Source organism: Punica granatum, chromosome 2, assembly GCF_007655135.1.
Source record: "Punica granatum isolate Tunisia-2019 chromosome 2, ASM765513v2, whole genome shotgun sequence".
NCBI classification, from domain to species: Eukaryota; Viridiplantae; Streptophyta; class Magnoliopsida; order Myrtales; family Lythraceae; genus Punica; species Punica granatum.
In genome coordinates, this window is record NC_045128.1 from 15376745 (window position 1) to 15397901 (window position 21157).

Below are 21157 nucleotides of genomic sequence, written 5' to 3' on the forward strand. Positions count from 1 at the left end.
GATCTTGCTTTTATTGTTGGTCATTACACTCTTATATTATGCTAAAGTCCAGATTTATAATGATGTTTTCATTTTTTCATGCTTCTCTCCACATCTATTGATTTTCTCCTTTGATTTCTTTGCACAAACCTTGGTGTCCTGGCAAAGAAAGATTTTTGAAGTTGGTTTATTTTCAGTGTTTCTCTTTTTTCAAAGCAAAGAAATGAAAAACTTGGGGAAGTTTACCTCAGCAGACCTTTTATTTTTTGTTCTTGTGGATACTGCAGCAACTATTTGATGAACTTTGGAGCATATTGCACGACGGGTTGTTATTGGTCAAGAAGGTGGAAATTATTCATCTTGATAACTGCAAAAGTGTCCGAGCTGATGCCCAAGAAATTTTAGCTTTGTTTGAGAGGTTCATTCCAGTTGTAGAAAGATCTAAGGTAAATCATTTGCTTGTTCAATCACTCTGATAGTGAACGAAACAATTATTTTCTTATAGGAAATTTCCAATGAAATTCAATGCAGGAAACACTGGATAAGAGTCTTCTCAAGCATGATGGAGCCATAACTGTACTTGACCAATCCTTCGGTACGACTGTTACGTCAAAGATTATGGAAGAACTGGCGCTTCACAATTTCCAGGTCCTGAAAGAGCTTGAGAAGGATCTTATGTCTATCCGCGGTCAAAATCTTGACAAAAGTTCAGTCAGCCGCAAGCTGATGGATTGTTTGGATGATATACTCCACAGGGTACACTCTTTGATGTCCTTTCACTCTGTGTCTTATAAGATTATTCTTTTATTTCCCCATCTGCTGTTATATAGTTGATCTCGTTAGTTAATTGGTTAAAGTATTGACATTATAAATTATATGGACATTTAAAGTGAAATTGTGAGTCTTGAATTTATTGGCCTTTTGATGACGATGTTATTGCTTCTCTTGAACAGGGAAAACTGGTTCTAGAGCAATTCAACTGCAGCTTAGGAGGAACTGCGGAATCAAACCACACGTATAGTGATAGTAACTCCGAGCAGGAAACTAAGGAAGCATTTAGAGCAGTATATGAACATGTCGCGAGTATGTTGCAAAGAATAGCCTTATTGAGTGACAAGCAGCTTACTATTGATGATTCAAGAGGAAATATCCCTTCATGGAAAGCTGTATTCGATTCATATGCGGCGGAGCTTCGTGTGGGACCATTGTGTGACAGTGTTGTCAAAGCAGTCAGATCAGCTGTATGTGTCACAATCACCATAATTTTTACTTTTCTATGTGTGGCAACTGGCATTACGATTCACTTTGTACCTTTGATTTCTCCAGGAAAAGTTGATTAGTTCATCTAACAGCAAAGATGGGGCCTTCTCCTTCTGCATCGGGTCAAGTTTGAAGACTCTAACATCAGCTTTGGACTTAATCTTTGACTTCGGCAACAGTCTGTTGAAAGATTTTATGGCCTTACACAGAATGGTAAGATTAACACCATTCCCTGACAAATGTCAGCTTCTCAATGAACTTAAGCATAGAGTATTTATTTACTTCTAATTCAATATGCAGATGTGCATAACAACTCACACTCTAGCAAAGAACCTAGCTCTGTTATACTCGAGGGGATATGGCAGTTCTGCTGAAGAACAGGTGGAAGACAGTGCTCAGGGCATGTCGCAGAATGCTGCTGGGACTGGAATGAGCGAGGGTGCTGGAGTAAATGATGTCAGCGATCAAATTACTGATGAGGATCAGCTTCTTGGTGATTCTTCAAAGGTACACATTAAAGACTTAAAAAGGCAGTTTGAGTAATCTTCATCTTAACATGTTTTTCTTTTTCCTCCTTTAATCTCATGTTCATCTTTAAATTGGTATTGCAGACAGGGGAAGAGAAAGATGCCCCAGGTGATGTCCCGAATAAAAGCGATAGAGGGATCGAGATGGAGCAGGATTTTGACGCTGATATATGTAGTGTGAGTAAAGACTCCGGCGAAGATGATAATGAGAATGAAGAAAGTGATGGTGAGCAGATTGAGTCTGCAATGGGAAAAACAGGGGATGAGAGCGAAATTGTTGATGAGAAACTTTGGGATGAAAATGAAGACAACGATGATAACAATGTCCCTGAACGCAGAAATGAGAAGTATGAATCCGGGCCTTCTGTTGAAAACAGAGACAAGAACTCTCTTGAGCTTAGAGGCAAGGAAGAGGGAGAGGCTATGTCAGATGAACCTCAAAATGATGGTAATGAAGCCGAACAAAATGATTTGGGTGGAGATCAGGAGGACATGGGAGATGCTGAGGATGTGGATGATATGAAAATGGACAAAGAAGATGCATACATGGATTCCACTGGAGTTGAGCCCAACGAACTGAACCGGATTCCTGAAGAGAGAGATTACGGGGAGGAAGAAGTGGAGGGTACTGATGCTATGGACGAAGGCCCTCAAGAAGAAGACATGATGGAAGATGACCTGGAACAGGATCCCAGTCATGATGGTGAAAAAGTCGATGAGACAGGAACTAAGCAGGTGAGTGAGGCTTCCGAACAGAGCATGGAGGGTCAGGAATCCGAGCCCAAAGAGTTGGACTCAACATTTCCAAAGGAAGATTTAATGGGAGCTGGGACTTCAAGTCGTAGTAATGATTATGTAGCCACTTCTGAATTGGGAACTGGACTGAAGAATGATTCTGGGGCATCAAGTGCTGTTAATGGTAGGCAGGAAATGGATTGGTTGAAGAAAGAGAATTCCGAGAATGACCTTGCCCCTATCAGTGATTTACCATCGGGTGCCCATTCAGAACAACAGGACATTATGGTCGCTGGTCAGTCAGATCTTGGGAAGTTGACTGAGGATCGACCAAAATCTGAACCATCTGTGGGCGAAACCTCGACCCTGCAGAGAAGTCAACCAAATCCTTATCGTAACGTCGGGGATGCTCTAGAGGGATGGAAAGAAAGGGCTAGAGTTCCTCTTGATCTTGCCAGGGATAAATTTGAGGCAGAGGGTGATGAGGTTGAGGATGGCGATGCTGAAGAATATGGATTTGTTTCCGAGCTTGAGAAGGGCACAGCTCAGGCCCTTGGGCCAGCAAATTCTGAGCAGATTGACAGCCAACTTGGCGATGGTAAGGATGGTGAAGAGGATCCCACTGCTACAGATGCTGACGATCCAGTGGACATGGAAATTCAGATGCAGTCCTTCGAAACAAAGCCTAAGATCCATTCTGCTTCTGTTGAGAAGCAGAAATTTGAGGAGCCAATGGTCATCCCGGACTCACAGGAATTGCCTGAAGAAGTCACTCTTGAAGCTCGGGATCATCACAATTCTCGGAAGCACTTTGAGAGTATTGTCCATGTTGAGAAACCTTCTTCAAGTGATCTCCTCCGGTTGAGTAAGATGAAAATAAGCACTGATGAAAAGTTGAAAGCATTAGATGATCAGATCCTGCAGATTTCTGGTGATGAAAGAGCCAATGCTGCCTCTATGTGGAGAAGATACGAAATCCGAACAACAAGACTGTCCCAGGAGCTGGCCGAACAGTTGCGTCTTGTCATGGAGCCAACCTTAGCAAGTAAACTCCAGGGTGATTATAAAACTGGCAAACGTATAAACATGAAGAAGGTAAGAACTTTCATTTTCCTATTCAGTTTATTCCGTATGAGTCCACATTAGGTCTGGTCTCCACAGAATGAAGGCGTGGATACTAGTCAGTCTCGCAGGTTGCTTGTTATATACAATGACTAATTCTATGGTTAATGACCAGGTAATCCCCTATATAGCAAGTCATTATCGGAAAGATAAGATCTGGCTGCGGAGGACCCGACCAAACAAACGCGATTACCAAGTTGTGGTAGCTGTTGATGATTCAAGTAGCGTGTCTCGGAGTGGTTGTGGAGAAGTTGCTGTCGAGGCCTTGGTCACTGTGTGTCGAGCCCTCTCCCAGCTTGAAATGGGTAGCTTAGCGGTTGCAAGTTTTGGGACAATGGGCAACATGCAGCTGCTTCACGACTTCGATCAGCCTTTCTCTGCAGAGGCAGGGATTAAGGTGTGGCCTTCTGAAATCCTGAACGCTGTTTTGTGTGTTCATGTAATGGTATTGAAATCAGATGGATTGCCCAATCTGACCGAGACGCAGTCCTTTTTTGGTCCTATTTTCATATCTCTGAGTGAATATATACAGACAAACCCATGAAACTTGGTATTCTCTCTACTGAGAAAGAGTGTGTCAGGCTATCTTTCCTTGACCGGCCAATTGTTGCTTAATGCAATTTTTTGACCTTTGCTCGTGCAGATGATCTCAAATTTGACATTTAAGCAAGACAACTTAGTCTTGGACGCACCAGTGCTTGACCTGTTGAACCACTTGAACAGCATGCTCGATGTTAACATCGCAAAAGCCCGGCAGCCTTCGGGACAGAACCCCCTGCAGCAGCTTGTGCTGATTATTGCCGATGGCAATATCACTGAGAGAGTAAGCAAATTCACACAAGTTATGGTGTTATCAAAGGGCGTTTCATATATTTTATTGACCTGTTTCCCCTTCCCTTTTGGCCGTCGCAGGATAGCTTGAAGCGCCGTGTTAGGGACTTCCTCAGAAGCAAGCGGATGGTTGCTTTTCTGATATTGGATAGTAGTTCAGAAGAATCTATCTTGGATCGTATGGTAATAATCAAAATAAAGTGATTTATAATTATTTGTTTATTAATGTCACTGTTTTGCTGTGACCTCATGTTTCACTTGGGGCTTTTGCAGGAAGCATCAGTTGAGAAGGACGGGAGCGTGAAGTTCTCGAGGTACATGGACTCCTTCCCCTTCCCATATTACGCGGTGCTGAGAAACATCGAAGCGCTCCCAAGGACCCTTGCTGACTTGCTGAGACAGGTAATTTCTTTCCACGTTAATTCATTATCGGTGGGTTTTATTTACATTGAAGTTGGAATGCCCAGTGCTAACACTGCTTCTGCTGTTCGCAGTGGTTCGAGCTTATGCAGAACTCAAGGGACTAAAGGCACACGAGTTTTTCAGCACGAGAGTCCTCTGTCCCAGCTGGAACCCTATTTAGCCAATCATTGCCCGATGGAGATGTAGGTCGGTTGGTCGGTCAGTGGTTCCGTAAATTTTGTTGGAAGTTGCTTGAAGCCAGTCTCATGCCAGCAATTTATCATGATTTCGTTTATTATGAGATTGTTGAAAAGTTGAACTATACTGTAATATATGTTTTACTTTGTCAATATCCTTTAAATAGTGATATAAATGGATTACGTTACCCGACGCATAGGGCGATTTCTGCCAGTTTACCCTCAAGGATCATATGGTCATACTTCTCTGTCTCTTGATTCCCGATGTTACTGCCATGCGTTGATAATTGTTGAAATCTGAGCTAAAAATTGGTGAAATTACTTAGACATATTATAGAGCTTCATGGGGCACGTAGCCGAAGGTACCCTACAATCCCAACGCCCCCAAAGCCCTCTAAAGACCTTCGGCATTGAATCCTAAATAAGATTCATCGCATTGTTGCTCGATGTCTTGATCCTCAGGTTTTTCTTTTTTTTCGGTGTACATTCGGGTCATATATTCTTATATCAAATTTAGATATCTCTTCAAAATTATTAACAATCGGTTGATTCTTAAATTTTGGTTCGGATTTTTGTTAAAGCTAATGGAGGGCAGAGAATTGGAGACAAGATTGAGGTGTGCAGCTGCTACTTTTTTATTATATTTAAAAAATATTTTTAAATGTCAGAAAAGTAGCACGAACCGTCCAGAAAATGCTTGCTTATGTATTTAATTGTTTAACAATTACATAAATATATTTTTGATAAATAATATATTGATATATGCAGGGTATTTTGGTCTTTGGACTTTAAACTGGTATTTCATTCTTCACCTACTCTATATGGTTCCACTTGGTACGCAAGAATGGAATTGAATGTAAATGAATGAATTTCATATATGGAAATGTAATGATGTTGAGTGAAAAAAATGTGATTTTGATCATTACAAAATGAAATAAATTAATGATAATATTAGATTTATTTATCAAGATATCATATTACATACATTTTTAGATATATTAATTAAAAGAATATATATATATATATATATATATGTGGTAGTTCACAACATATAGCATGAAAGGAGGGAATGACTATTTTCTTTCTTTCTTTCTTGAGGTAATGTTCATTCCATCAAAATGAAGGAAAAAAAATATGATAATGAGGAAATTACATTTTCAAGTTACATAAGAGACTAATAAGAAAATGAAGTGGAATGGAAAAATGAACATTTAATGACATTCATTCCATTCCCATGTTACCTAGGCAAATCTGATGCAAATCGTAGCACGACTTCAAGGGATCCAGTTCAAGTTCCAATTGGACCGATTACGTGAGCACGAGCAAAGAAGTTTAAAGATGAACTCAACGGCCTAATTCAAGAGGTTCGGGCTCAAGCAAATTCGTGGAGGCCCATTGGACATGAATCACGTGATCAACAAAAATCCATCAATTTGATTCAAGTTATAGAAGATTCCGGACAAGGCTAAATTCAGCAAGTGTTTGAGGAAGCTTCTAGAATAGTTGATGATCAACAGAAGATAACATCAGATTTGTTTGAAGTTTTAGATTTTATATCTTTATAGATTATGTCATATCTCTATCGATATTCTTGGTTTTAATTTCCTTATCTATAGGAGGAGATATGACCAGATTATGATTACTTTATGTCTATATATATTCATCTTAGTCAATTTTTAATAGAAGGAACATTCAGAAAATTGTGAGAGTATTCTCTTTGGTTCTTGAAGAACTAATCGAACTTATCGGAAGTTTCCGTAGCGTTCATCATCGACTTATCAAACGGCTTTCCACCACTGTTTGTGGCGTCTTCATCGACTTATCAAGCGGCTTTCCATTACCGTTTGTGGCGTCTTCCTATATACCGAGGTTCTTGTTTCGCATTAAACAACGGGTTGAGGTCAGTTATACCAAGGTTCTTGTTTTTGTAGTAAACAACGGGTCGAGGGTTCGTCAATCAAATCTGATCGTGGAACGATCTTGGGTTCCTTTAGTTGTCGGGTCTCGTCATTCTTGGCGAGAATCCCATCATTTGGTATCAGAGCATCAGTCTCCAAATCGGGTTTATCCTATCCATTTTTTTTTTGTTTCAATTTGCTGAGTTTCGCTTCATCGAGTTTTGTTCTTTGCGGATTGTTAGCAGAAAAAAAAAGAGCTGAAAAAAAAAATTTCGACCAAAAAAAAAACACAGCTGAAAAAAAAAATAGAGCTGAAAAGAAAAAGAAGAAAAAAATCGGCCAAAAAAAATACAGAGCTGAAAAAAAAGGATCAAAAGAAAAGAATTAAAACATCATTGTCAATTTGATCCAAATTTTTTACATCAGACCATTCTAAAGTTGTTATTTCTCGTTCTTTGTAATCTGCATTGATTCTGATCCCATAATTTCATATAACATTCTGGTTTATTTAATCCTTCATAGTAGTTGCATTTTCTCTTGCTTCTTTTCTTCCTGAAATTTCCTTTAATCAATAATTTTCCTTGATGAGTTCTTGGTGAATTGTTTGCTGGAAAATTTGGAGTTGTTTGTTTAGTTCCAAAGGAACAGAAAGAGAATTGTCGAGTGGAAAAAGGCAAGAGCGGTGAGAATATTAGAGGGTTAAAAGCCACATATTTTGTTGAGTGAAAACACGAGTGTAGAGTGATTCACATTCTTGAGTGTAAACACGTAAGGGAGAGAATTGTGAGGTCCATTCTTTCTAACTTTATTTTGCAGCAATCATGTCTCACAACAGTGCTAAGAGTATTCCCGAAGGTGCAACGGAATTGGCTGATTCGAAAATACTTATAGAGGCCATGATGAGTGAGATGAGGCGTGTGATGCGGTTGGAGTTTGAGCAGGTTCATGAACGGATAGATCTGATAGAGAATAAACGTGTGGAGCAGCCACGAAACGCTCCTAATGCACGTAGGAGGGAAAGAGTTCAACCGAGGGAAGTGAGGGTTGAAGATGAAGAGATTTATGGGGCTGGTTTTGATGAAGATGATCGAGATTCGGTTGTTAGTAATATGAGACATGGAGGGCGGTTTAGAGAAGATAGGAATCGGGAAGATAATAACTTGGGTAGTATTAAGATGAAAATCCCATCGTTCCAAGGAAAGAGTGATCCCGAAGCATACCTTGAGTGGGAGAAAAAAGTGGAGTTTGTATTTGATTGTTATAGTTATTCCGAGCTGAAGAAAGTTAAATTGGCAGCAATTGAATTCTCGGATTATGCAATTGTTTGGTGGGATCAATTGATGATAAATAGGCGAAGAAATAGAGAGCCACCTATAGATACGTGGGAGGAAATGAAAAGGGTGATGAGGAAGCGATTTGTTCCTAGTTATTACTACCGGGAGCTGTATAATAAGTTACAAAGTCTTAGGCAAGGTAACCGGAGTGTAGAGGAATATTTTAAGGAGATGGAAGTGGCCATGATTAGAGCTAACGTAGAGGAGGATCGGGAGGCTACTATGGCAAGATTTTTGGCTGGATTGAACCGAGAAATTCAAAATGCCGTGGAATTACAACATTATGTGGAGTTGGAGGATATGGTGCACATGACCATCAAGATTGAGAACCAGTTCAAGAGGAAAGGCAATACACGTGCAAGCCAAAGTCCAAGCACATCCACTTGGAAACCGAATCAGTGGAAGAAAGATGAGAAGCAATCCACGTCGATGTTGAAAACCGAGCAAAAGCAAGAAGCAACCAGCCATGTTCCTCAAGGTAAAACCGACATTTCTACCTCTAGGAATCGTGACATTAAGTGTTTTAAATGCCAAGGCAGGGGACACATAGCAAGTCAATGCCCAAACAAGCGGGTCATGGTGATGCGAGACAATGGTGACATTGTGACCGACACTGAAGATTCCGACACCGATGACATGCCCCCATTGGAGGACGTTCCCGAGGAGGAATATTTAGTTCCAGATGCATTGACATTGGTGGCAAGGAGAGCATTAAGCTTGCAAACAAAAGGAGTTGAAGAAGTGCAGCGGGAGAACATCTTTCACACTAGGTGCTACATCAAAGACAAGGTATGTAGTGTGATTATTGATGGTGGTAGTTGTACTAATGTCGCAAGTGCAACAATGGTGGAAAAATTAAGACTGCCCATGGTGAAGCACCCTAGGCCGTACAAGCTGCAATGGTTGAATGATAGTGGTGAGATAAGGGTGAACAAGCAGGTGTTAGTTGCATTTCGAATCGGTAAATACGAAAATGAAGTGTTGTGTGATGTAGTACCGATGCAAGCAGGACACTTGTTGCTAGGGCGTCCATGGCAATTTGATAGACGAGTGAAGCATGATGGCTTTACGAACAAATACTCCTTTGTACTTAATCAACGATCAATCACTCTTGTACCATTGACTCCGCAGCAAGTATATGAGGATCAAGTGAGATTGCAAAAAGAGAGTGATCAAAAGAAAGAGAGTGAACAGAAGAAAAAGAGTGAAAATCAGAGAGAGGCCGAGAAAAATGAGAGAGAAAAAGAAAATCAAAATTCGGCCATTGAGAGAAATCAGAGAGAAAACAAAAGAATTTTTATGCAAACATGGGAGAAATTAGGCAAGCAATGTTTTTAAATCAGCCGATGATTGTACTTTTGTACAAAGAGGCATTTTTCAATACTAACGAACTTGATATCTCTCTTCCTAGTTTTGTTGTTTCTCTTTTGCAGGAGTATGAGGATGTCTTTCCCGAGGAAACACCACATGGCTTACCTCCAATCCGAGGGATTGAACATCAAATTGATTTTGTTCCCGGTGCGACAATTCCAAACCGACCAGCCTATAGGAGCAATCCTGAGGAGACAAAGGAGCTTCAACGGCAGGTAAAGGAGTTGTTAGAGAAAGGGTACGTGAGGGAGAGCTTGAGCCCATGCGCTGTTCCAGTAATACTTGTACCTAAGAAGGATGGGACGTGGAGAATGTGCGTTGATTGCCGAGCAATCAACAACATAACGGTAAAGTATCGTCATCCTATTCCTCGCTTAGATGATATGTTAGATGAGTTACATGGTTCTTGTGTATTTTCTAAAATTGATTTAAAGAGTGGTTATCATCAGATTAGAATGAAAGAAGGAGATGAATGGAAAACTGCCTTTAAAACAAAATACGGTTTGTACGAATGGTTAGTTATGCCTTTTGGTTTGACTAATGCTCCAAGCACTTTTATGAGACTTATGAATCATGTTTTGCGTGCATTTATAGGTAGATTTGTGGTTGTCTACTTTGATGATATACTCGTTTACAGTAAAAACTTAGATGATCATAAGGTACATTTGAAATCTGTCTTAGATGTGCTTAGGAAGGAAAAGTTATTTGCTAATATGAAGAAGTGTACTTTTTGCACCGATAAGCTTGTTTTTTTGGGATTTGTTGTTAGTGCACAAGGTATACAGGTTGATGAGGAGAAGGTACGTGCAATCCAAGAGTGGCCTAGTCCCACAACTGTAAGTAATGTTCGTAGTTTTCATGGACTTGCTAGTTTCTTCCGGCGGTTCGTGAAGGACTTTAGTAGCATAGCAGCACCACTTACTAAAGTGATCAAGAAAAACGTTGGATTTAGATGGGGAGAAGAACAAGAGAAGGCGTTTCAGCTAATCAAAGAGAAGCTGACCAACACTCCTTTATTATCTTTACCTAACTTTTCTAAAACTTTTGAGATTGAATGTGATGCTTCAGGTGTTGGTATAGGTGCAGTTCTCATGCAGGAAGGACGACCAATTGCTTACTTCAGCGAAAAACTAAGCGGGGCAGCCTTAAACTATCCAACTTATGATAAAGAGTTGTATGCATTGATTCGAGCTTTAGAGACGTGGCAGCACTACCTATGGCCTAAGGAGTTCGTGATACACACCGATCATGAGTCCTTGAAACACTTGAAGGGCCAACACAAACTAAACAAAAGACATGCCCGATGGGTGGAGTTCATTGAGACGTTTCCATACGTCATTCGGTATAAGCAAGGTAAGGAGAATGTGGTCGCCGATGCACTTTCTCGCAGGTATGCATTACTCTCTACACTTGATGCAAAATTGCTTGGTTTTGAGCACATTAAAAATTTATATGCTGATGACCATGAATTTTGTGAGGAATATCGAGCTTGTGAGAAAATTCCTTGTGGTAAGTTCTTTAGGCATGATGACTTTCTATTTCGAGAGAATAAGTTATGCGTGCCAAATTGTTCCTTGAGAGAGTTATTAGTGCAGGAATCACATGGTGGGGGATTAATAGGACATTTTGGAGTAGCAAAGGCTTTAGCTATTTTGCAAGAACACTTCTATTGGCCACATATGAAAAGAGATGTTGAGAGAATTTGTGGTAGATGCATTACGTGTAGGCAAGCTAAATCCAGAGTGCAGCTTAACGGTTTGTATACTCCTTTACCAATTCCTAGTGAGCTTTGGATTGATATTTCAATGGACTTTATGTTAGGATTACCTAGGACTAAACGTGGGAGAGATTCAATTTTTGTGGTTGTGGATAGATTTTCTAAGATGGCACACTTTATTCCATGTCACAAATCGGATGATGCCTCGCATGTTGCTGATTTGTTCTTTAGGGAGATTGTGAGGTTACATGGCATGCCTAGAACAATTGTTTCGGATAGAGATGCTAAGTTCTTGAGCTATTTTTGGAAGACTTTGTGGTGTAAGTTAGGTACTAAGCTGTTATTTTCTACTACTTGTCACCCACAAACTGATGGTCAAACAGAAGTAGTAAATAGAACTTTGTCTACTTTGTTGAGAGCAATCATAAAAAAAAAACATTAAAACATGGGAAGAGTGTTTACCACATGTTGAGTTTGCTTATAACAGATCTGTTTATTCCGCTACTAAATTTTCACCATTTGAAGTTGTTTATGGATTTAATCCTTTAACTCCATTGGATTTATCTCCTTTACCTTTGACTGAGCATGTTAATTTAGATGGCAAAAAGAAAGCTGAATTTGTCAAGCAGATTCATGAGAAAACAAGACTCAACATTGAGCTAAAAACGGAGCAGTATACAAAATACGCCAACAAGGGCCGTCATAAGCTGATTTTTGAACCCGGAGATTGGGTTTGGTTGCATATGAGGAAAGAGAGATTTCCGGCACAAAGACGTTCCAAACTGCTTCCAAGAGGAGATAGACCTTTTCAAGTCCTGGAGCGCATCAATGACAATGCTTATAAACTAGACTTACCTGGTGAGTACAATGTAAGTGCTACTTTTAATGTTTTTGATTTGCTTCCTTTTGATGTAGGTGATGATTTGAGGACAAATCCTTTTCAAGAGGAGGGGAATGATGCAAATCGTAGCACGACTTCAAGGGATCCAGTTCAAGTTCCAATTGGACCGATTACGCGAGCACGAGCAAAGAAGTTTAAAGATGAACTCAACGGCCTAATTCAAGAGGTTCGGGCTCAAGCAAATTCGTGGAGGCCCATTGGACATGAATCACGTGATCAACAAAAATCCATCAATTTGATTCAAGTTATAGAAGATTCCGGACAAGGCTAAATTCAACAAGTGTTTGAGGAAGCTTCTAGAATAGTTGATGATCAACAGAAGATAACATCAGATTTGTTTGAAGTTTAAATCTCATAGAGATATTCTAGGGGTATTTAGATTTTATATCTTTATAGATTATGTCATATCTCTATCGATATTCTTGGTTTTAATTTCCTTATCTATAGGAGGAGATATGACCAGATTAGGATTACTTTATGTCTATACATATTCATCTTAGTCAATTTTTAATAGAAAGAACATTCAGAAAATTGTGAGAGTATTCTCTTTGGTTCTTGAAGAACTAATCGAACTTATCGGAAGTTTCCGTGGCGTTCATCATCGACTTATCAAACGGCTTTCCACCACCGTTTGTGGCGTCTTCATCGACTTATCAAGCGGCTTTCCATTACTGTTTGTGGCGTCTTCCTATATACCGAGGTTCTTGTTTCGCATTAAACAACGGGTTGAGGTCAGTTATACCAAGGTTCTTGTTTTTGTAGTAAACAACGGGTCGAGGGTTCGTCAATCAAATCTGATCGTGGAACGATCTTGGGTTCCTTTAGTTGTCGGGTCTCGTCATTCTTGGCGAGAATCGCATCAAAATCTAATAGTATTCAGTCAAAAAATGTTATTTTCTTTACTAATCATCCCTAAATGAAGGAATATAAATACAATATTAGATTTATTTATCAAAAGATATCATATTATATATATTCTTACATATCTATATTTTACTATATATATATATAAGTGTAAAGCTCCTCGAAGTGTTTTTTCAAAAGTACCCTGTGTTTCTTTCTTAATTTCAGAAATGCCCTTACCTCTTTTTTTCTTAATTCCAGAAATGCCCTTACCTCATGAAGAGCCATTTTTACCATCCATTCTTCAATTTTCCCTGTCCAACTGATCATTTTCCCATAATTATCTTTCAACCAAATTACAGTTTTTTCCAAAGGGGTGTTACATCTTTCACACTTTTGAGGGTCAGCTTTTGAGTTTAATGCATACAGTTCTACCGTCACTATAAATGATCACTTGCATTATAAATGACATTTGCCTTAATGTAATAGTATACTACATGTAAAATTTTACATTTGCCTCAATATCCTATTTCATTTTTACGTCATGTAATTACATAGATGATCCCTCAAATATAAGTAAGCATTTGGAAACAGCCGCATTTCTGTTTGTTTATATTAATTATTTACATTTGCATTTTGACTAGGTTCGGACCCAGACGTTGCATGGGCGTACAGTAAAGTTAACGTTTCAAAAAAAATTATAAAAGTAATGGTGAAAGTTCAATTCTTTCGAAAAATTATGATCTATTAAGGAATTACGAATTTTTTAAAAAAATTTATGAATAATTTTGATGTTCAGTTGTAATTGCTATATTATATTTAATTGGTACAATTAGATGTGGACCCACATGTTACATAGATTATACAGATTGTTTAAATTAGTAAGAAATTTTTTCAAGAAATTTTTTATATTTATTCATGAAACTATAAGTTTTTTATTCGTCAAGAAATATTCTAGTGTTTAATCTCTATTTTCAATGAAGAATTAAATTCTCGAGCAATCAGAAAGATGGTCAATCATGTGCTACGGTTTCAAAAAATTGATCCGTGGTGTATTTCCAAATTGCCCGACTTTTATATATTATAATTGATTTACTTAATTATAAATAAATCATAACTACTAATTTCTGACTGTCTTTGTAAATAGTTGAAAATATCCTTTTGAAAAAATTATTGAAATTTCCAAAAATAATTTCGATGAAGAGTTTATTGGAATCATCTAATTCATGTCACTCCAGACGATGTGATCAAGACCTCGGTTTTCTTCTGTAGTCGGTTCATGTATATTGTATTAATTCAGGAAGAAATACTGGATGAGACCGACAAGTATGCTGTTGATGTCCATAAACAGCAAAGCATGTACTCGTAATCCTACGAAAGTCAATCTACTAATGCTGTTGCCATTGACCATTTTCAATCAATTTTCTCAACCAAAATCAGTATCAATGCCTCAAATGCAATGGAAGTTTCCAGTGGCTTCATCTATTTCTTCCCATCGACACGCACTGGTTTTGTCCTATAACCTCATTCCAGTTCTTTCGTCCCCAGTCGTCCCGTGAAGTCAGTCTCCTATTGTGAGGCCACCCAGTTATGTGGATCTCCCCGAGATGCTATCACGACATCCCTGTCAAGCTATGCAGGCCGAGTGACAGGTTCAGCGTCCCTGGCATGCAGAATTCTTCCTCTTGTGGATGTTTTATGCTGCAATATACAGTTGATGCAGAGATTAGAACTTGTCCATCTTTCTTTTCTTTCTTTTTCCATGTGACGCTATTAGTAATTTGCTAATTGCTACAAAAACATGGAACATGCCAGAATCTGCAAAGCCGTGGTCATCTCGAATAAAAGAGCCATAGATGCATATGGATTAGCAGGTCTTCTCATTCTCTCCTTTTTTTTTTAATGACTTCGACTGCTTGCAGGTCTCAAGAAAGTCATGTGAGAAGCTAAAAAAATGTGTTTTGTGACACGTTCTTCCCATCAGCCTCGTCAGACGAACCCAGAAGCGTCACAGAAATCCAAGGAAGGAATAGACAAGAAAAATTTGCTGAATTTTGTTGTCTCTAATCTGCAAGTCAATGGAAATATACTATTATTGTAAGCAATTTCTACGCACATGTTGAAATCTGTCTTTTTACTCTTTTTGATGAATGAAATCTCTCTTTTACTTAAAGTGGCATCTCTCTCTCTCTCTTAATTCTCACTGATGTTGTGCGTCCTATTTGATTTTATATTTCTCTTTTAACAAAAATCATGTTCGACAAACTGCACTGGTATTCCAAGTTTACTTCAACTTCATGTCAATAGTTTTTCAACACTGATCTTTTCTGTCATTTTTTTTGTGAAATCAAATTACATATAAATGGTTAACATCCTCGAGCCTGCAAAACAAATTCATCACCGTTGTAGTAAGTTGCCCCGACTAAATTTTGCAATTATTGTACATTACTACTTTCTCTAGTTTCTCAATAGTGTTGTCCTGTCAGTATCGGACCCTGATTAGTGCGATAATAGCATTTCATTCTTCGACTTCACACCTAGTAATACTCAACACAATACTTCAGCCATATCTCTACTAATTTTTCCTTCAATATCTTCTTAATTCACCATAGGAGTATTCTCACTGTTGCTTATGTTATTGGAGGTTTTTAATTTATGTTTGTTACAGACTGTCATCTCAACTTAAAGGATGAGAGAGAAACCAAATGACTACTCGAACAAACTTTATTCCACAGCAAGCTAATTATCCCCCAGGTGTGTGACGTTAATATATACTTTGATACATGTACACGAAATTATATATTATCATAATTACATATTTCTTCGTTCATATTTCTTTTTTTCATATTAGAGATATTCAAGGAAAAGACTGAACTTAACTTGATGAAATGAGAATAATATTTTCAAATCGGGCTTGGTGGTCGAACATACACCCCACCAAGTCTTGGTTCAACTGTTTCAATACTTCTTGTATTTTTTATTTTTATTTTAAATAAAATTATAGTTATAGAAATGAATATTATTACTTGCCAAAAGGAATTGGAAATTATCAACCTAATTAATAATATTATTTCATGACTTTCGTGAAATTTTCAAAATACTTTAATTTTTAAATATGATATTAGATGTAAAACATTATATGAAAAAAAATAGTATGATATTTTATTAAATATATCGTAAAAATAATTTTTAGATTTTAAATTTTAGAAAATAATTTTAAATTTAAATTTTCAGTAGTAAATAAAATATAATACTAGGAGAACGATACCACCTTTTGCTAGAGATCGCCTATATCTACTCCTCTCAGATCTCAAAATCGAGGGGTGGCCGTGCCGACCAATAAGCCCCATTATCCAACAGTCTGTGTACCTTTTTCAAAAATTAATAATTTTAATTGCTAAAATTACAAAAAGGACGAAAGGCTTTAACTATTTTAACAAACGTTACAATGAGAATATCTTCTCACTGAGATAAAAGTATTCTCATTAAGAGAAAAGTCTATGTTATGGGCTTATTTGGTTCATGATCTTATTAAGACATAGTCTTTCAGTAATATAGTTTTTGGGAAAAATTCTTTGGAATATTAATTATTTTTTGGTTTAATCCACAAGTTATTTACATATGTGCGTATCTAATCATGCCTAAGAAAGAGGTGTTTCCTTTTCATATTTCTTTTACATTTTCCGAAGTGGTTGAGGTAGCTTTGTTGATTGCATTTTTATCAAATTAAAAGTTTTTTTTCCCTTTCAAATTGAATGAAAGTTAAAGGCAAATTGTGTGTGGATTATTGACCCCTCATACACATTTAGTTTTATTTTCATTATAAACTTTGGAGTCATATTTTGAATGATGTCGTGGATGACCTCAATTAAAATAGTACTTCATCTTTTCATATTTCCTTATGAAATTATCAAATTTTTTCTATAGATATATAAATGTTTCTAATAAAGAAAGATTAGTACAAGCCTTATGAGGCGCATTGTTTGCTTTCACAACATTTATTCTTTCATTCGTTGCAATCTCATCAATATTTGCCCATTCATTGATCTTTCTATCTTATTGATAGTATTCCATCTTATTTCTAACTTAAAATGCAACAATTTGATTTTCTTTCATTTAACAAAGTGTACTTCAAAATCTTAAAAGAAATTTAGAGCGAATAGTAAGAGGTGAGGCAACGACTTCAGGACTAGCATTGGACCCAAACATCAGTGAAATTCATCGAACTAGATCATAGTGAAATGCATTATAATTTGTTTGTCGTCAATAATTTTACACATGCTTCACTGTTTTACGTTTACTTGAAAAAAGCTAATTAATTATATTTTGGATACTAGAATATTGGTTTGTGGGTTATTTTAACGAACAACCACATAAATTAAAATATTAGACGTATTTACCAAGATATCATGTTATAAAAATTCTTAGATATATAAATTAAAAGAACATATATGATGGTTCACAAGATATAATATGAGATGAAGGAATGACCATTCTCTTTCTTAATTGAGGAACTGTTCATTCCATCAAAATGAAAGAGAAAAATGATAATGAGAAAATGTCATTTCCAATATATGTAAGAGATACTAATAAGAAAATGAGATGCAATGAAGAAATGAGCATTCCATTTCAATTCCATTCTCGCGTACCAAACGGGACCTAAGCTCATTCCATTCCCCCTAAAGTTCATTGAATTCTAAATAAGATTCATTGCATTGTTGCTCAATCTTGATTGGCCTCAGGATCTCATCTCGACCGTGGTGTAGGGATCAACTTGTAGGGGCTATGGCCTTGATCCTCGGGGGCAACTGATAACTGGACGCTAGTCACCTATGAGTCGGTGGCTTCATCTAGATGGTGGTGGTCGCCCGTGAGGCACCCAAGTCACGAAGGCACCACCACCAGAGACAACTCATCCCTGGCAAGTGTTTTTTTTATATATTTTTTTCCCTTTTCAGAGTAAAAAATTGCTATATTATTATTACTCGTTGGAAACCTATGTGCATAGGAATCGTGCAAATAAATTTTTAAATTATTTTGGTGGAGAAAAATACTATAAATATAGAACTAAAAGTTTATTAGAAGTGATTGAGATATTAAGGATTATGAGAGGAGATAATTTAACAAATAAAATAATCTATATGACTATTAGTTATGTATATAATATTCATAAATTTAGATATAATTTTTTTTATATATCTATAGAAACCTTAATATTATAGAGTAGATTATTATTGTCGCCCTCAACTTATTCATTTGCCACCGTTTTTGCCCCTGACATATTTCTACCACCAATTAGCTCCAAACATTGGCATTTCGTCTACCATTTTTGCCCTTTCGTTTTCCCTCTTGATAGAAAAATGACCTGGCGTCCGACTTGGTGATAACGCCATCGTTGATAATTATCTTTTAATTGCAGATGAAAGACAATCGCAGACAATGTCGTTTTCCCCCCTCCCCGGGACAACCACAAACGAAATCGTCTCGTCCTCCTCCTTCCTTCTAATTGCCCCTTTTTATTGAAATTCGAAATTGAATCCCTAACCCTAACTTCCAATTCCCCAAATTTGGCTCTATTACAGGAACGGAGAGGGAGAAATTGAAGGCCTCAATGAGTTCATACTCTCAATCACAATCTCAATGGTGCAATTCGGATGGCGCAAGTGATCCTATTGCTGGGAAAGAGAGCTATTATCCAAGGAGCACGACTTACAGTAGCTCAAGCATTACAGGAGCCACATCGGTCTTCTGCAATTGCGGGGTAAGAGCTGTGAAGATGACTTCTTACACTAAAGCAAATCCTGGAAGAGCATTCTACCGATGCCCATCTTGGAAGAACAAGAGAAGGAGCTGTGGGTACTTCGGATGAGAAGATCTGCTTGGGAGCTCATCCATGGTTTCTGAGGAGCAGAGGTTGATTAGTCGTATATCTCCAATGAGAAACTACTGAATAGACTTAGAGTTATTTGTTGGATTTTGGGAATATTGATTGTGTTTATGGGTTTGGTGATTGTTTTGGTGGTGCGAATGAAGTGTGGTATGAAAGTGACATGAGACTGGTTGTTCTGGAGTTGCTTTACATTTTGATATTCTTGTTTGAAGCAACTCCTATGATGTGTGTATTGAATGATGAATGAAGCAATGAAAATATTGTTATTCTACAAGAATATTCTTACTTTGTCGTATCAATAAAATTGCTTTAGAACCATATACAACTGCTTCAGACTTAAGTACTTGTACTTCACAACTGCTTTAACTTTGTCATTTCATGAAAACTACTTCAGAACCATATACAGCTGCTTCAGACTTAAGTACTTGTACTTCACAACTGCTTTAACTTTGTCATTTCATGAAAACTACTTCAGAACCATATACAACTGCTTCAGAATCATATACATCTGCTTCAGAATGTACTTGTGCTTCACAACTGCTTTACTATGTTGTTTGTAAAAGGTACTGTGCTTCACAGAGCTATACATTGATATACATTTATGGAATATGCATACTGGTATCCCTATCCATAAAAGAACTCTCACTAATGAATTGCTTCAAAATAAATATGCATACTAGAATCCCTACCCAAAAGAACACCTACTAATGAAGTTGTTTCACAACTACTTGTTGGAGTTGGGTGATAAGGCCATCTTCTTTGACATAGCCATTATGACCCTGGTTGATGGCTGCACAGATTCACTTATCACACGATTCTGTCCCTTGATTTCAAATGGTTCAGGGGTGACTCTTGGAGGATCATGCTGAACAAGTGGTGAAGTGTCACGATTCGAAATTTCGAAACTTGTTCAGCATCACGATTCGAAATTTCGACAGAGTTTTCCTTAAATTTCCTCGATCTCCATTATCACATACACTAGTCATATAAAAACCCGCTTTCTATAAACACCCAAATAATTATATATCACAATTTCAGCAAGCTCTCTCACACACACACACACACACACACACACACACATATATATATATATATATTCCAACGAATCTACATCACTAAACCAACTATACAAAAACTTCAGGTCGTAACATTTTCAAATTCATTATATACAAAAAGAATATCTATCAAATAACTAAAGTCTTTACCTAGTTCTCCGAGCTGATCCCCGATATCAAAAATGGTTCTCCCACGCAGCTAGAAGTTTATCTGGAAAAATATATGTAGGGTGTGAGCTGCATCTTAGTGAGCGCAAAATTCCAAGGTGAAATGAACTATTATTAACTAAAAATATATTTTTAAATAAACAAAGATAATACTAGCATATCCAAGTCCGTCATTTAATTCACCAGTACGGCATATTATACAATATATACAATAATTACTAAATTCATTCGTAAACAATCAATTATCTTTGTAACGATATAATAATATTAGAATTAACTATTAACTCAGCACCACCTAACACTGACACACTGACTAAGTCAAGCTTCAGCAAACAATACGACTTTCACGGAGCATCTTCAGACAATCTCAACAATCATCACATCTATAGCAATCACAACAATCATCACAACTTCAACAATCATATCAGACAAACAATACATAACACAACCAATCAATATAGCCATAGGGTTGCATTTCCTTGCAACAGATTTATGACGGTACCGTGACCCCGCACATCTCATTCATATCATCCGCAACTCCTAATATCCATGTCTCATAAGCAGGGGCCGCCTATTAACCTCTGGCGGTAAGAGTTGACCTCAATTTATATTCCGCCGGTCGAGCAGCCGATCGAGCCCCTTTTTCTATTCCGCCGGGTCCAACGGCCGATCCGGCCCCTATTTGTATTCCGCCGAGTCCAGCGGCTGATCATGCCCCTATTTATATTCCGCCGAGTCCAGCGGCCGATCAGGCCCTATTTGTATTTCGCCGGGTCCAACGGCCGATCTGGCCCATATTTATATTTCGCCGGGTCCAACGGCCGATCAAGCCCCTATTTATATTCCGCCGGGTCAGCGGTCCCATGGCTATAGTCAAACAACAATCACAAGTACAATCAACTGCAACCATGCCATCTCACATCATAC

At 37.7% G+C, this 21157-nt stretch overlaps 2 protein-coding genes across 4 annotated transcripts in view; both read left to right on the plus strand.

The window, feature by feature from the left end:
* The window catches only part of LOC116195829 (midasin), a 31907-nt gene extending 26628 nt beyond the window's left edge, over positions 1–5279 (plus strand). For all 3 annotated transcript variants that reach the window (XM_031525212.1, XM_031525213.1, XM_031525215.1), the window contains 11 exons: positions 267–425; positions 511–735; positions 933–1220; positions 1306–1452; positions 1540–1746; positions 1851–3596; positions 3739–4020; positions 4267–4446; positions 4536–4637; positions 4728–4856; positions 4949–5279. In XM_031525212.1, the coding sequence (XP_031381072.1) occupies positions 267–425; positions 511–735; positions 933–1220; positions 1306–1452; positions 1540–1746; positions 1851–3596; positions 3739–4020; positions 4267–4446; positions 4536–4637; positions 4728–4856; positions 4949–4981 (3498 nt within the window). In that variant the 3' untranslated portion in view covers positions 4982–5279. The remainder of the gene's footprint in view (positions 1–266; positions 426–510; positions 736–932; positions 1221–1305; positions 1453–1539; positions 1747–1850; positions 3597–3738; positions 4021–4266; positions 4447–4535; positions 4638–4727; positions 4857–4948) is intronic.
* A 3063-nt stretch (positions 5280–8342) lies between these two features.
* Positions 8343–18986, plus strand: LOC116193713. Its single transcript, XM_031522462.1, has 7 exons — positions 8343–9453; positions 9555–9871; positions 9950–11520; positions 11882–12221; positions 14418–14476; positions 14933–14991; positions 18700–18986. Exons 1-7 carry the CDS (start codon positions 8343–8345, stop codon positions 18984–18986), a joined length of 3744 nt encoding a protein of 1247 aa, XP_031378322.1.
* Positions 18987–21157: the final 2171 nt, after the last annotated feature.

What these genes read in the sequence shown, in the direction of transcription:
- LOC116193713 (XM_031522462.1), top strand. Translation starts at nt 8,343, where the DNA reads ATGAAAAGGGTGATGAGGAAGCGATTTGTTCCTAGTTATTACTACCGG. An exon ending in CAAAGGAGCTTCAACGGCAG is followed by an intron (nt 9,872 to 9,949) that starts GTAAAGGAGTTG and finishes CTTGTACCTAAG; the next exon opens with AAGGATGGGACGTGGAGAAT. An exon ending in GTCCATAAACAGCAAAGCAT is followed by an intron (nt 14,477 to 14,932) that starts GTACTCGTAATC and finishes GGAACATGCCAG; the next exon opens with AATCTGCAAAGCCGTGGTCA.